This window comes from Vicia villosa, linkage group LG3 (assembly GCF_029867415.1).
Source record: "Vicia villosa cultivar HV-30 ecotype Madison, WI linkage group LG3, Vvil1.0, whole genome shotgun sequence".
NCBI lineage: Eukaryota > Viridiplantae > Streptophyta > Magnoliopsida > Fabales > Fabaceae > Vicia > Vicia villosa.
This window is the reverse complement of record NC_081182.1, coordinates 99,446,213-99,461,389: the sequence shown is the minus strand read 5'-3', so window position 1 is coordinate 99,461,389 and position 15,177 is coordinate 99,446,213. Positions and strand designations below refer to the sequence as shown.

Here is a 15,177-nt window from a genome sequence, read left to right as displayed (position 1 = left end):
AATAAGAGGAAAAAGACCATAGAAGTCTTAAATCAAAATGATGAACCATTTCACATTGAATCCACTATTTTATCTTAGTTCTCCACCAAACTACATACCTTCATAATTTCAGAACCAAGCATTATCATCATGAGTAGGATTTTGCGGTCTAACTATTACGATATGACACTAATTCAGATTTGTGGAGAAACTGTTGGAAAAATCTACCTCTCTAGTTAAGCAAATACAAACCTAAAATAAACATAATAGAGACAATGTCAAGTAGCAGTCGTGGTTTTCTTTTATAACAGATCCACACAAAAGAAAATTTATTAACAAACTCCAGTCATCAAGTAGCAGTGAAAAAGTTAATCAACATAAAAACCAAAACACTGAGAAATTAAAACATCGCGAGTATGTCAATCACCCACGACTGTGGAAAACCAGAACTTGCTACTTCGACGAAACAGACCCGACACAACGATGATTCAGACATCTATAAAACGTGAGGGACAGTATTTTTTTACCTGCAATGAAAATGGAATAAACTAAGCAACTATGTTATGTTATTGAGGAAGATGAAAGTGAATTTAAATTTGTTAGGAGATCGGGCAAAAAAAAAACTGTGTGATTTCCATTAAAACAAAAAAGCCAGTAAAAAAAAGAACCAAGACAAAACCTTTCATTCAACTGTGAACCATCCATCTCTTTGATCTCTAATTTGTGGTCTATCTATTCAATCGTGCACCTACAATTCATCAAAATCATAAGAACTTAAAAGGAGTTGGAAAATGTTATAGAAAGAGAAAGGAAAATGTCTTTGATTCATACCCGTACTCCAACACTTTAATCTTCTAACTCATGATCCTACTCCATGTCTTCGAAACCCTAATTTTTTTCAAATAAGAAAAAATAAGAAAATGTAGAGAGGAATGTGAATGGGTTTAGAGAAAGGTTGAAGTGAAGAGATGGATGGGAATGGGCTTAGAGAAAGATTGAAGATAAATATAGACGTGATGGGCAAGAAGAGAGGGGAACGACGGCATTAGGGTTGGAGAGGTAAAAGAGGGAGGAAGAAGAAAGAATACGGTAAGAGAAAAGAGAGAGAAGAGAGGGCAAGATAGAAAATTGTGGAAGTAATAATGAGAAATAAATTAATTTGGACCAAAATCATTAGAACACATGTCGAATGAAAACAGAAAAGTAGCTATTTTGGAGAGGTTAATTTGTTAATTACCATGATGTCCATATTGTAGTGTAAAACTTTTTGAGGGGAAGGGCTTTTTGGGTAGTTTGGCCAATTGATTAGTAAATGATAGATAGTAGATGATGAAAATAACGTAAAGAGTAGCATTAGTCACAGATGCTTCGGTCGTCTATGGTTTTTAGTGGATGAAATTTCTAAATCTGATATCTACAATTTTAAGTCATTGAAAACCGAAAAAGGAAACTCGTAGATCCGACAACCCGTTTTATATCCACCCGTTTTCATTTTATGTTTTCTATGTATGTTTTTGTTTACTTCTATTTATTTGAGTCGAAAAAACTACCAATTTTTGTTGGAGGAAAATAAGGTACTCTCTCTCTGTCTTATGCGTCAAATTTTTTATATAATGTATTTTTTAATTTTAATAACATTAAAAATATATTTATTTTACGGGTCACTAGCAAGACAATGTTTATTTTAGTTTAATAATCATTATTTTAATTTAAGAGACAAAATCTTTATTTTTAAATATTAACTTTTTTCTCCATCTCACAATTATATTTTTTCTTCTTAGTATATAATTATTTAATATAATTAATTCTATATGATTACTGTTTATTTTAAAAAAATAAATCATTTCAAATTTTGCATTTATATCTAAAATTTTACATTTGTATTTTTTTTTTATACAAACATTTGTATTTGATACTATCTAAATGTTATGACATTAAAACTCATTCATGTATTATCACATTAACAAATATTTTATTGTTATTTCTTTTTATTTCATGATTATTATTTAAAGATTATAAATTACGACATATTTTTTTTAATTGTTTACACAATATCATAATTCAGTTATCTGCGCGGGAGCACGGGTCTCTTACTAGTTTTACTATGAAAGACAATTGGAAAGGTGTTGTCTACGGTGCGAGACGTTTTCGTTCTTTTTTTGGTCTCCTACCGTGAGAATGACATCAATGGAAAAAGATATTAATAATGAGTGATATTTTTATTATGGAAAAGGAAAAATAAGAAGAAACATTTGATTTTAAAAGTGAACCTAACTAATTTACGTATCTTACTCCTTGATTCTCGTAACTGTCCACAAATAACACTAAGCACGATCAAGTTAAAAACCCCTTATTTCTTTACTTTTCAAACACGTTGATAGTATAGTTTCATGAAACCCTAACGCACTCCTCTCATGTCTTCTCCTCTTTCTCTCCCACCGAATCGAATGCCGAATTCAAGAAAGAGAAAGTCTCTTTCAGAAGACAGCCATGTTGAAAAGAGAAAGAAAGCAACCACCACTCAATCCTCAAAAATCATATGCGGTATATGCTTTGATTCTGTAAGAGTCTCTAAAATCTTCACAAACACTTCATGCAACCATCCCTTTTGTACTAAATGCATATCCAAGTATGTTAAACTTCAACGAAAACAAAAAGTGGTGAAACTCAGTTGTCCGGATCCAGAATGTTCCTTGGTACTCAAACCACAACAATTTCAATCTATTTTACGTAAAGACCTCATTGTTGAATGGGAATCTGCAATTTGCGAGTCTTCGATTTCTTTGAAGCAAAAGATTTACTGTCCTTATAAGAATTGTTCTCTTATGATGGTGAATGACAGGGTAGAAGTTGTTACAAGTTGCGAATGTCCTTCTTGTCAATAGACTATTCTGTGCACAATGTAATGTTCCATGGCACGCTGATATGAATTGCCGGGAATATCGGGAATATCAGAACTCGAAGCCGGTTCAAGAAGAAAAACAATTGGATGAGAAATTTTTGGAGTTGGCTAAAACAAAAAATTGGCAGATCTAAATGTCCAGGATGTTCTATGTATGTCCAGAAAAGGGGTGGATGTAATCACATGTCTTGCAGGTTGTACGTATATATAACTTGTATTATACAAGTATTATGAATATTTAGATTTTACATTTTTAGCGTATATCCTTGATTATTTTCACAAATTTTAACTTTAAATTCATATAATTTATTATTATTGCGTAATATTGATTGATAAAATTGATTTGTAAAACTCTCTTTTTATTTTTTAGATGTGGAGGTATGTTTACGTGGCGATCAAGAAAACATCGGTAACTAAGAAACTCTTTGCATTACGGACAATCATGACATTCCCAGTTCTAGCTAAAAGAGTTCATCAATGTTACAAGCTTCTTTTTTTTTTTCTGCTTTTCTTTTTCAGTACTGGGTTTTAACTTTAATTAAATGGCAATGGTGATGTGTTTTAGGAGACAAATACCTTTGAGCACACATCAGAGTAACTGCTTAGACTTGTTATTGAGCCTATTTCACGGATTCCGCTTTACTAAAACATTCTTATTATTGAATAATTGTCTTCTATTCCAACTGCTTCAAATGCAAGCAAACCAATATCATCTGAAATAGAATTAGATTTGACTTTATGGTCTTGATGTTCCCCCACTTTTATCATTCATAATTAGCATATACTATAAGTAGGAAAAATTATCATTCATAATTAGCATATACTATAAGTAGGAAAAAGAATGGGAACAAGTGGTCTTCAACCTTAGACTTTCTGATCATATTTAACTCCTTTATGGGGTTGCCATTCACCCGCACTAAAATAGTTGATGTTTTCAAACATTCTAAATTCTTCTCATCAATTTCTCATGGAATCCCGTCTAGGAAATTCTGTCCACTGTGTTGTAAGCCTTTTCGAAGACTACCTTAAACATAATCACTTCTTTTTTCTTGCGTTTGAGTTCGTCTACAATTTCATTTTCTATTGAAATATCATCAATAATTTGGCTGCCCAGAATAAAAGTTGAATGTGTGTCTAAGATGGCTGACGCGATCATCTGTATAAGCCTATATATGCAACCAATTACAGAAAGTGGTCTAAAGTAAGATAATTTCGTAGAATTATTTTTCTTTGGAATTAACGCAATGAGAGAAGAATTTGCCCCTCTAACCATCTTCTCTTCACTACAGAACTCTGATAACTCTGATGAAGTAAACTTTTATATCATCCCTAAACTCTTTCATAAAAGCAAAATTCACTCCAGCAGGCCCTTGACTTTTTGAACTCTCACACAGTCCCACAATGCTATACGACTTTCTTCTACAATTCTCAGACGAGCTCTTCCACCTCTACCTTAGTAACTCTCTTAAAATTTAAATTTACATAATAATAATAATAATAATAATAATAATAATAATAATAATAATAATAATAATTATTATTATTATTATTATTATTATTATTATTATTATTATTATTATTATTATTATTATTATTATTAATATCCATGACTACAAAGTACAAACAATACATTTTATGATAAAACTTTCACCCTAAATATTGAAAATCGGAGGCCTTTGAATTTCTATTCTCATCTCCTACAATTTTATGTTTTATTTAAAGCCAAAAAGATTTTTTTTCAATAAGTAATGGTATTAATCACAAAAAAGGAGCACACAGACAAATTACCTCTTTATATAAGATAGAGGTAGAATGTTCCAAAAATGAAAATTACAGGATATAGAAGAAGAGTTAACTAGGCGGAACCATTTCCAAGAAGCTAAAACAATAGCGTTATAGCAGTCATCGAAAATAAAGCTACAACCATTAAAAATAATTGCATTCCTCATCATCCAAATGTTCCACACCACCGCTAACCAAATCACTCCTATAGTTAATCTTTCCTCTACACCCTTAATTTTCTCAGCAACAGTAAAGAAAGAAGATAACTCCTCTATAGAGAGTTTGCAAGAATCTCCTATCCACCCTCCAACTCTATTCCAAATCTTTCTTGTGATGGGACACGATTCGAAAAGATGTTTAGAACTCTCCTCTTCCCCAGAGCATAAGACTAAGCAGCAGTCTCGATCATTATCCAATATTCTTCTCTTCTTTAATTGATCTCTCGTTGGAAGTCTATCCAATATCAATCTCCAGGCAAATATTTTCACCTTTGATGGAGCCTTGATATCCCACATAAAATTCAGCATTTTTCTCTCAGAATTCCCCACCATGTTCTCAGTATCACGTTTCCTTATCGTGTGGGCACACAATTTGACCGTGAAATCTTCCTCGGTATCATCCGCCCACTTGAATTCATCTTCTGCCTGTTGCTCTGGCTGGAACTGGTACAACATTTCCGCCATAGCTTGAATCAAGAACTCATCATCTTCATCATATTCGGTAAGCCAATGATCCACGTCCCAGCACCAAACTGCCCCATCCCAATGGCCAGCATCAGCAACCGACATGAAGGGATTCTCAGCCTTCGCGTACAGTTCCGGGAAATCCTCGGAGAGCAATTGGTTCTCAATCCATTTGCTGAACCAGAAGGAGGTTTTGGTGCCATTTTTTACCCTGCACGAAAATAGATCAGAAGCGGAAATACCTTTAGATGATGCACAATCATTGATCAGCATTAAGTCGCGCCACCACAGAGAATCTCTTTTGTTCATCACATTGCCGTCGTTCACAAACATTTTTACCTCAGGAGTATGGTATCTATACTTTAGGATATCTTTCCAAACCATATTATTTTCCGTCAAGATTCTCCATTTCCACTTCATAAGAAATGTGTTTTAATTAATTGTCTAAATGTGTTTTATTTGACGATTTTATCATTTGTGTCAATGCATAGTTAGAGGAGACGAAAAGTGAGAAAACCTCACTTCCAGTACATGTGTTGTAGAAGGAAGCTCGTGTGGGCAAGATTCACGCTGTCGATCCCGATGTTCAAAGAGTTTATGCTGAATGTGTAAGTATAACACTGTGTCTTTAATTAAATCAAATGTTTTTTAATATATAATTTATTTTTTATCTCCACTAATAATTATTGAAATGTAAATGAATTACAGGAGACCATGTCGCAATCGGTAACCACCAGTGAGGACCAGGATGATAGGAGCGTACTTAGTAGAGCACTAGATGCTCCTGAGTATCCTGGTCGGGTGAGGGGTAAAGGTCATGGTGCGACTCCAACCTCTTTTTACAAGCATTCTAGGAGAAGAAATCCTACCAATGAAGAAGTGTTGCAAAAATTGCAGGAATTACAAGCACAAGTCTCTGAATTGCAAAGGGATAAAGAGATGTATATGAGAGAAAAGTGCAATACTTCATTGGTGAAAGAAACTAGTGATAAAGCTAGTATCAACTGTCAAAGAAAATTTCCCGAGGTAATTATAAATTTTTTTCCTTACAAATTGTTCTATTTTATTAATGATAATGACTCTATATTTACTATTGGTTTAGGGCATTTCATCCTGCCAACTATACTTATCGTCACCGAATTATCGCCTAGTTGGCAAGGGAAAAGTGCACAACACTTTGGGAGATTTACTTCACCATAGACCGCTCCCGGATGGACACCTGAAAGTATCAGTTGATGTTGTATTAGATCATGATGCGGTGCTACCGGTACCTGACATGGTCTCAAAGACAACATTGCTGCGAGATGCAATAGGGTCATTTGTTGCATGGCCCTCGGAGCTCATTATCATTGGTGATGAGGTATATTGAAAACCATTATGAATCATTTAGTTTTCGAATGTCAATTCTGCACCGTTACGTTAATTATTTTTTACATTTTAATTTTAGACTGCTCCTACAAAACCCGCAATTAAGGGTAAAGGGATTTTACAGGAGGAGGAGTTTGTTGCATCACTAAAAGAGGTACATTTAAAGTGTTAATATATAATCTGAATCTAAAACTGCATGATTTTATATTTTACCTAACTTATATGATTTTTAGGCATCTGCTCGGGGGTCACAACATGTGACGCAGCAAGTTCGTAACGTACCACCCAAGGGTCCTCCGAAGCCAGCGGCAGAAAAAGGTGGTGCTTTTGTGCCTCGATACCGGACGACGCTCGGAACACTTGTTGATATGTCCGATTTGAAGGATGGTGCTTTCCGTGAAATCAATATGGATGAAGGTATATTTGGTATTGAATTCCTGTCAAATATTGCACTAGATGACTTGGAAGAGATTTTTATGTATGAACAACTAGGCATCGGTAATGTAACACCCCATTTCTACCCGGCAAATATACAAGAATCAGAGTTTCAAAATTTCTCGACAAACAAATGAAGCGTCACATATTCATTTCACAATAAATCACTTAATCGCATGTAGCGGATACATAGCACTTCTTTGATCAATTAAACATATACTCGACATATAATACCATTCAATACAGAAAAACTTCTTTTATTAGAACATGGCAGAATCATAGTTCTAAATCTTTAAATCAATAACATCATATTCAGCTAAGATAAAACAATAAGGAACAACATCATAAACATCATAGATATATCATAAAATCGCCCCCCCGAGTGCTACGTATCAGAGCGACAACCGACTCGATTAACGGCAACTAAATCTTCATACTCGAACACCTGCACGTTACCAATATAAAGGTGACGGCGAACAAGAGAAAGGGGTGAGATATCAAATCATATAAGTAAGCGCATGATAAATTGTATATTAGGATCCAGGCATATATAGTCATCACATCGCAAGTATTAATATTGCTATACAGTTCATGCTTTCACTAATTCACAAATCTCACATACTTTACATCTCACAACAAGTCACCACAATTCATATTCACATCAATTATATATAAATCTCATTCATTTAATTTGCAAGCTAATTCACGATACATCACAAGTATAAGTCACACAGACATATTCAGTTAATTGTATTCACAAGTATTGATATCATCATACTATTCACAAAGTCATCAATTAACATATTCACTTACATCCATCATTTAATAAGTCACGAAATACAACCACGATATAGTCACCAAACGTCACAAATATGAATCACATAAGACACATGGGACATGACTCATGTATATGCATGTGGTACCAATCGGAGCTTCAGCCCCCGTCACCAATTGCCCAATTTAGAGGCACAAGGCATAAGCCTTCGTCACTAATTTTGCCAATCCAGGCCATCACAGAGTATGCATATGAATGTGACTCGACAAACAAGACATACACAACATACTCATCACAATCACACGTTATCACTAGGCATACACCCACGTCACTGATAATTACCAATTATTAGAGGTAATTCAACGTCACAATAATCATTCATTCTTCACATAGAAACAAACTCATCACGGCATCATCATGTTTCGGCATATCACAAAAAACATATAACTTCACATACTAACCAAATCATCACAACAATCATCATATTTCGGCATATCACGAAAAACATATAAATTCACATGTTAACCAAATCATCACAACAATCATCACATTTCGGCATATCACGGCAAACATAGAACTTCGCATATATTCCAAAGACTTTATATAAACAACGGAGCAATACCAATAATTCACATAAGATATAATCACAATTCGATACCGGTTAATCGGACACAATTCAATTACTTCACCGATTAACCAATTCATTCGGTTAAATTCACTTCTTACTATCATACCAAAATTTCTATGTTATTCACTAAATCCCAAAGCATGATTACGGTCAAATCCTTAAGATAACGTTATTTTCCGACAAACCGAATGATTTATCTAAATGCAAGCTTATTCCAATTAAATAGGCTTATAGAAAAATAATTCAACCATTAAATTAATCGACCGATTAATATCACAATTCCGACAAAATAACATCACCACGTTAATGTACTAATTAAACTAAGCTACCACGTCAATTTTCATCAAATTCCAGACAACTAATTATACCGCTTAATTTGTCTATTTCGATCAAACGGGACGGTTTTGCATTTGTTAAACAATTCTGCTAATTATTCCTCAGTTTGTTAAATTAACAAACTTATTACATAATTACTATTATTCTAAATCTATAATATATTTATATTATTAAAATAATGTTATTAACAAAATGAAACAAAACCAGGAAAAACCAAAATGAAATGTGATGTAGCCACATTGAAACGGAAAAGAAGAAAAAATAGAAATTAAGGGTTTCCGTACGACACCCTCATCACCAGCAAGCTGTCCATCAATGGATTTCAATGCCATGGTTTGTTTCGCACAGTAATCTCTTTTTAATTTCCAGAAAGCAATTTCAAACAAGTAATAGATTTCATCACATCAACTCAAAACTCTATTACTCATGTTATAAATTCATAATTTCCAGCAATAATTAACATAAGCAAATGCAATAAACTAAATCCTTAATCCCCAACATACAAGGTTTCATAAGCCCCATTATAGGAAGAGAATCTCACCCTTACCTTGGATTGAGTGCAGCTCTAAGAAGATTCAATGGAAAATTGGAGAAAAATGACACTTTAGAGCAACACTTTGGGCCTCCTTCCTCTCTCTTCACAACCCTAGCTTTTCCCCTCTTTTTCTTTTTTTCGGATAGCACTTGTGTTTCTACTACTTCTATTTCAAAAATAAGACTACCTTAGTCACTTAACACACAAATGAGTTTAATAAAATATACCCCTTATTACTTAAAGATACCATAAAATAAGCCCAATATTTTTTCTACACTTAATGTAAAAATAACACTTCCACTTAAATGTCATTAAAATAAAATCTGATTATTTTAATATACCGACTTATTACTCAATGCCTCATATTTCTGATCTAATCTTAATTACTCAGAAAATTCCCAAAACGCTAAATAATAATTCATTAATATTTCTAATACTAAAAATATTAAAATTATCGATTAAATGTCAATCCGCTATCCTAAACTAATACCGACTAAATCATCCCAAAACGCGAAAATTTCAATAGACATCTCAATAAATAAATAATATTATTCTTAATATTATTCTTCCAACTATCCGACTAAAATCCGACTTTAACTTAATAAATCCAAATATGCCTCTTAAAATAATACCGACCATCCAAATTCGACTAAATCCAATATTTAAATCCTTTAATAATTTAATTAACCAATTAATTAAATTCGGGGTGTTACAGGTAATATGCACTCATACATCCGATAATATTCACTCATCCGATATATTATTTAATTAGTCGAACAATTTATTTACACATTTCAATGAAAATAATCTTATGTACTTTATTATGTTTTTATTTAAGGTTGTTGTATGACAAAGTGTTGCGCGGGACTGCATTGTCAAATAGATTCCGTTTCGTGTCTTCCGCCCATTGCAGCGGAATGACAATTGCTACGGAACCGGAATCAGTTAGACAGCGCTTAGTCGATAGATTCCTGTCCACCGGCAATACAGAAAGTCTGATTCCTTGGGCGTATAATACCCAACCAGTAGGGTTAGTTTCTCATTCTTGGTTCATCTAATCTTTGTTTCTTTTGCGTAGCAAACTTTTCATATAAACTATTGTTTTAATATATAGAGCATACTGGTTGTTGCTTGCTATCAACCCTATAAAAGAAGTGGTATATTTTTTGAATTTGGTAGATGGTGAGTGGACCAATTATCCGGCTATGAAGTCAATGATTGATACGTAAGTGGGATCGTTCTAAATATTCGTGTATATTTATATATTTAATTATTTGTGAGATTGATCTAAACATATGCTTTTATATTTTTGTTAGATCAATACAAGTGTTCCGAAGTCAAAGAGACGCACAAGTATCCCGGACTAAATCAAACAACATTACTTGGATCAAAGTGGAGGTACATTAATTTTCACAATTTTGCTTATAATATTTATGCTACTTGATAAAACAAGACAACTATAAAATCTTATTTGTTTTTCTATGTAGTGTCCGATACAGCGAAACAGTTCAGATTGCGGATACTATGTTTTGAGGTTTATGAAAGAAATCATTCAAACGAATCAATTAGAGATTCCAATCACGGTATGGATTTATAACTTAAGATAATTTCTTATAATTTATTACATTTAACTAAATCATTCATATTATGTTTTTGTTATGTAGTACTTTGATGACTTCTATGCTGCTTCTTACACGAGACTTAAGTTGGAAGAAATCAAAGAGGAATTGTGTCAATTTTATATTCAGCAACTATTCATATAGGTATGAATACATTATTGTGTGAACAGTTTTATGACTATATTATTTTGATAATGACTTTGTGTTTGAGTTTCTTTGGTGGATATTGATTCATTTTGCTTAATATTAGTTGACGATGATGACATTATTATATGAATCATGTTTGTTTTTGTTGTTGTTAAGTGGTGTTGATAGTTTGATTTGAAACTGGATTGATGACACATTACATTGGTGGATTGATTTGAAACTGATAGTTTGTTTCATGTTTGTTTTTGTTGTTGTTGAGCCTTTAATTGACCGTGTTGTTCTGTTCATACTTTGCAGGACCAGGCCGGGAAACGATCAAACTTTTGAAGTATAGTATTATAGTACTCTAGGTGGTTACTAACTTTGTTCATATTGTTGCCAATATTTGAAGTATAATATTGTCGATGTTACTGATTTAGTTTATTTGACATGAGTTAGTTACATGTGAAACTTTCTGTATATATATCATACTTTACATGATTTAGTTTGTTTGACAAGAAATATAATGATGTATATATATAATTTTGGATATTATAATGGTATTATATTAGTATATATATATATTGTCCTACCTATGGTTGAAAATATATCGTCGAAAATATATTACTGGTCGAAAATATTACAGGTTGAAAATATATTACAAGTCGAAAATATTACAGGTCGAACTGGGAGGCTTAAATTACAGGTTGCACTTTAAAATACCTCATTTAGCAACGACAGCGCTTTTAAAAAACGCTCTTAAAGGGTCACCTACTAAAGCGCTTTAGTACTAAAAGCGCTGCCTAAGATTAAAAAAAAAAGCATAAAAACAAATGCAACCTACGAAAGCGCTTTTGGAAAAGCGCTCTTATAGGGGGGCTACCAGAGCGCTTTATCCAAAAAAAGTGCTCTGATAGGGGGGGCTACCAGAGCGCTTTTCTGGAAAAAGCGCTCTTATAGGGGGGCTACCAGAGCGTTTTTCTGGAAAAAGCGCTCTTATAGGGGGGGCTACCAGAGCACTTTTAAAAGCGTTGTCGTTACCTACGGCAGCGCTGGCTTTGGCAGCGCTTTAAAGCGCTTTAGTAGCCCAAAAAAATCGATTTGTTAGCCATTTTCCGTAGTAGTGATTTCATTTTAAAGTACAAAATATAATATAACAATAATAAAATTATTTATATTTATTTAAATAGATCGGCCTCATAGACTTAAAAGGCTTTTTATATGGCATGTAGCCTAGCATTTTTAGCTCAATAGACTTATAAAAAAGCCTAGGCATTTTCTATTTATATAAAAAAAGCATGGCCAGGCCTAGGCCAATGTAGACTGGGTCGTAAGCCCTTGTTAGTTGGTCTGGCCTATTCCCATCCCTAACTTTTATTCTCAAGAATACGTTTTGTTCATGAAATTTTTCATTTTAATTTTCATATTAAAAGATGATATCTTACATTTTCATGGGAATAAAAAATTACCAACCATAACTTCTCACTTTCATATTATTTTAACACATTTATTTTTTAATTTTTAATTTTTTAAATTTAATTAAAATAAAACCTGAAAAATATTCCTGAAAATTGTATTCATTTGTCAAACACATTGATAGAAATAAATTTCCTGACAATACTATTCTTAGGAATGATGTTCTCAAAATTATAATTTTAATCCCTCAAACAAACACATCCATTAAAACAAACTGTATTTAAAGTTTGGAAAATAAAAAATGTTAACAACTTGGAAGTCATAGTTTAAAACTATGAAAGACAATAGGAAAGGTGACATCAAAAGAAAGTTCCAATTGCGAGTATTGATTAAGATAATAATAATAATGAGTGATGTAAAAAGATGTATGAACAATTATCGTTTGGAAACTTTTAATATTTTAATTAAGGAAAAGGAAAAATAAGAAGAAACATTTAATTTTAAATCTCAACCTAACTGTCTAGCTAAGCATGGAAAGGATTTAGGAGTTGATTATGTTTTCTTTTTGAATATGCCTAGGTGGCTTGTTGATGACTTTTTTAGAGATTCTAAGAGTGTCTTGTACTCTAGAATCCGTTGTGGTTAGCTTTTTGTTTGTTTGGGCTTTTTGCCCTCTATGTTATCAAAAAAAAAATCTCAACCTAACTAATGTATGTATCGTACTCCTTGATTCTCGTAACTGTCCACAAATAACCCTACGATCAAAGTTAAAAACTCCTTATTTGTTTTGTTTTAAAACATATTGATAGTATAGTTTGATGAAACCCTAACGCACTCCTCTCATGTCTCATCCTTCATCTACTTCTCTTTCAAGAAAGAGAAAGTCTCTTTCAGAAGACAGCCATGGTGAAAAGAGAAAGAAAGCAACCACCACTCAATCCTCAAAAAGCATATGCGGTATATGTTTTGATTCTGTAAAAGACTATAAAATCTTCACAAACACTTCATGCAATCACCCCTTTTGTACTAAATGCATATCCAAGTATGTCAAACTTCAAAGAAAACTAAAAGTGGTAAAACTCAGTTGTCCGGATCCAGAATGTTCCTTGGTACTCAAACCACAACAATTTCAATCTATTTTACGTAAAGACCTCATTGTTGAATGGGAATCTGCGATTTGCGAGTCTTCGATTTCTTTGAAGCAAAAGATTTACTGTCCTTATAAGAATTGTTCTCTTATGATGGTGAATGACGGGGTAGAAGTTGTTACAAGTTGCGAATGTCCTTCTTGTCATAGACTATTCTGTGCACAATGTAATGTTCCATGGCACGCTGATATGAATTGCCGGGAATATCGGGAATATCAGAACTCGAAGCCGGTTCAAGAAGAAAAACAATTGGATGAGAAATTTTTGGAGTTGGCTAAAACAAAAAATTGGCAGAAATGTCCAGGATGTTCTATGTATGTCCAGAAAAGGGGCGGATGTAATCACATGTCTTGCAGGTTGTACATATATATAACTTGTATTATACAAGTATTATGAATATTTAGATTTTACATTTTTAGCGTATCCTTGATTATTTTCACAAATTTTAACTTTAAATTCATATAATTTATTATTATTGCGTAATATTGATTGATAAAATTGATTTGTAAAACTCTCTTTTTATTTTTTAGATGTGGAGGTATGTTTACGTGGCGATCAAGAAAACATCGGTAACTAAGAAACTCTTTGCATTGCGGACAATCATGGCATTTCCAGTTCTAGCTAAAAGAGCTCATCAATGTTACAAGCTTTTTTTTTTTCTGCTTTTCTTTTTCAGTACTGGATTTTAACTTTAATTAAATGGCAATGGTGATGTGTTTTAGGAGACAAATACCTTTGAGCACACATCAGAGTAACTGCTTAGACTTGTTATTGAGCCTATTTCACGGATTCCTCTTTATTAATTTTGCTTCACTAAAACATTCTTATTATTGAATAATTGTCTTCTATTCCAACTGCTTCAAATGCAAGCAAACCAACATCATATAGAATTAGATTTGACTTTATGGTCTTGATGTTCCCCCACTTTTATCATTCATAATTAGCTTATACTATAAGTAGGAAAAAGAAGGGGAACAAGTGGTCCTCAACCTTAAACTTTCTGATCATATTCAACTCCTTTATGGGGTTGCCATTCACCCGCACTAAAATAGTTGATGTTTTCAAACATTCTAAATTCTTCTCATCAATTTCTCATGGAATCCCGTCTAGGAAATTCTGTCCACTGTGTTGTTGTAAGCCTTTTCGAAGACTACCTTAAACATAATCACTTCTTTTTTCTTGCGTTTGACTTCATCTACAATTTCATTTTCTATTAAAATATCATCAATAATTTGGCTGCCCAGAATAAAAGTTGAATGTGTGTCCAAGATGGCTGACACGATCATCTGTATAAGTCTATAAATGCAACCAATTACAGAAAGTGGTCTAAAATCAGATAATTTCGTAGAATTATTTTTCTTTGGAATTAACGCAATGAGAGAAGAATTTGCCCCTCTAACCATCTTCTCTTCACTACAGAACTCTGATAACTCTGATGAAGTAAA

The 15,177-nt window shown here is 32.9% G+C and overlaps 2 protein-coding genes, 1 long non-coding RNA gene and 1 pseudogene across 3 annotated transcripts; 3 read left to right on the top strand and 1 right to left on the bottom strand.

The window, feature by feature from the left end:
* The first annotated feature begins 2,426 nt into the window (after window positions 1–2,426).
* LOC131658648 (uncharacterized) lies at window positions 2,427–3,423 on the top strand (annotated as a pseudogene).
* A 194-nt stretch (window positions 3,424–3,617) lies between these two features.
* Window positions 3,618–5,679, bottom strand: LOC131658647 (uncharacterized). Its single transcript, XM_058927918.1, has 3 exons — window positions 4,670–5,679; window positions 3,906–4,047; window positions 3,618–3,665 (listed from the first exon to the last, which is right to left on the bottom strand). The coding sequence occupies exons 1-3, from the start codon at window positions 5,677–5,679 to the stop codon at window positions 3,618–3,620; spliced, it is 1,200 nt and encodes a 399-aa protein (XP_058783901.1).
* A 5,072-nt stretch (window positions 5,680–10,751) lies between these two features.
* LOC131656420 (uncharacterized) lies at window positions 10,752–11,187 on the top strand. Its single transcript, XR_009300088.1, has 3 exons — window positions 10,752–10,821; window positions 10,911–11,006; window positions 11,088–11,187. It is a non-coding gene; the product is annotated as an uncharacterized LOC131656420 (long non-coding RNA).
* Window positions 11,188–13,426: 2,239 nt separating this feature from the next.
* On the top strand, window positions 13,427–14,421 carry LOC131658646 (E3 ubiquitin-protein ligase RSL1-like). Its single transcript, XM_058927917.1, has 2 exons — window positions 13,427–14,088; window positions 14,409–14,421. The coding sequence occupies exons 1-2, from the start codon at window positions 13,427–13,429 to the stop codon at window positions 14,419–14,421; spliced, it is 675 nt and encodes a 224-aa protein (XP_058783900.1).
* Window positions 14,422–15,177: the final 756 nt, after the last annotated feature.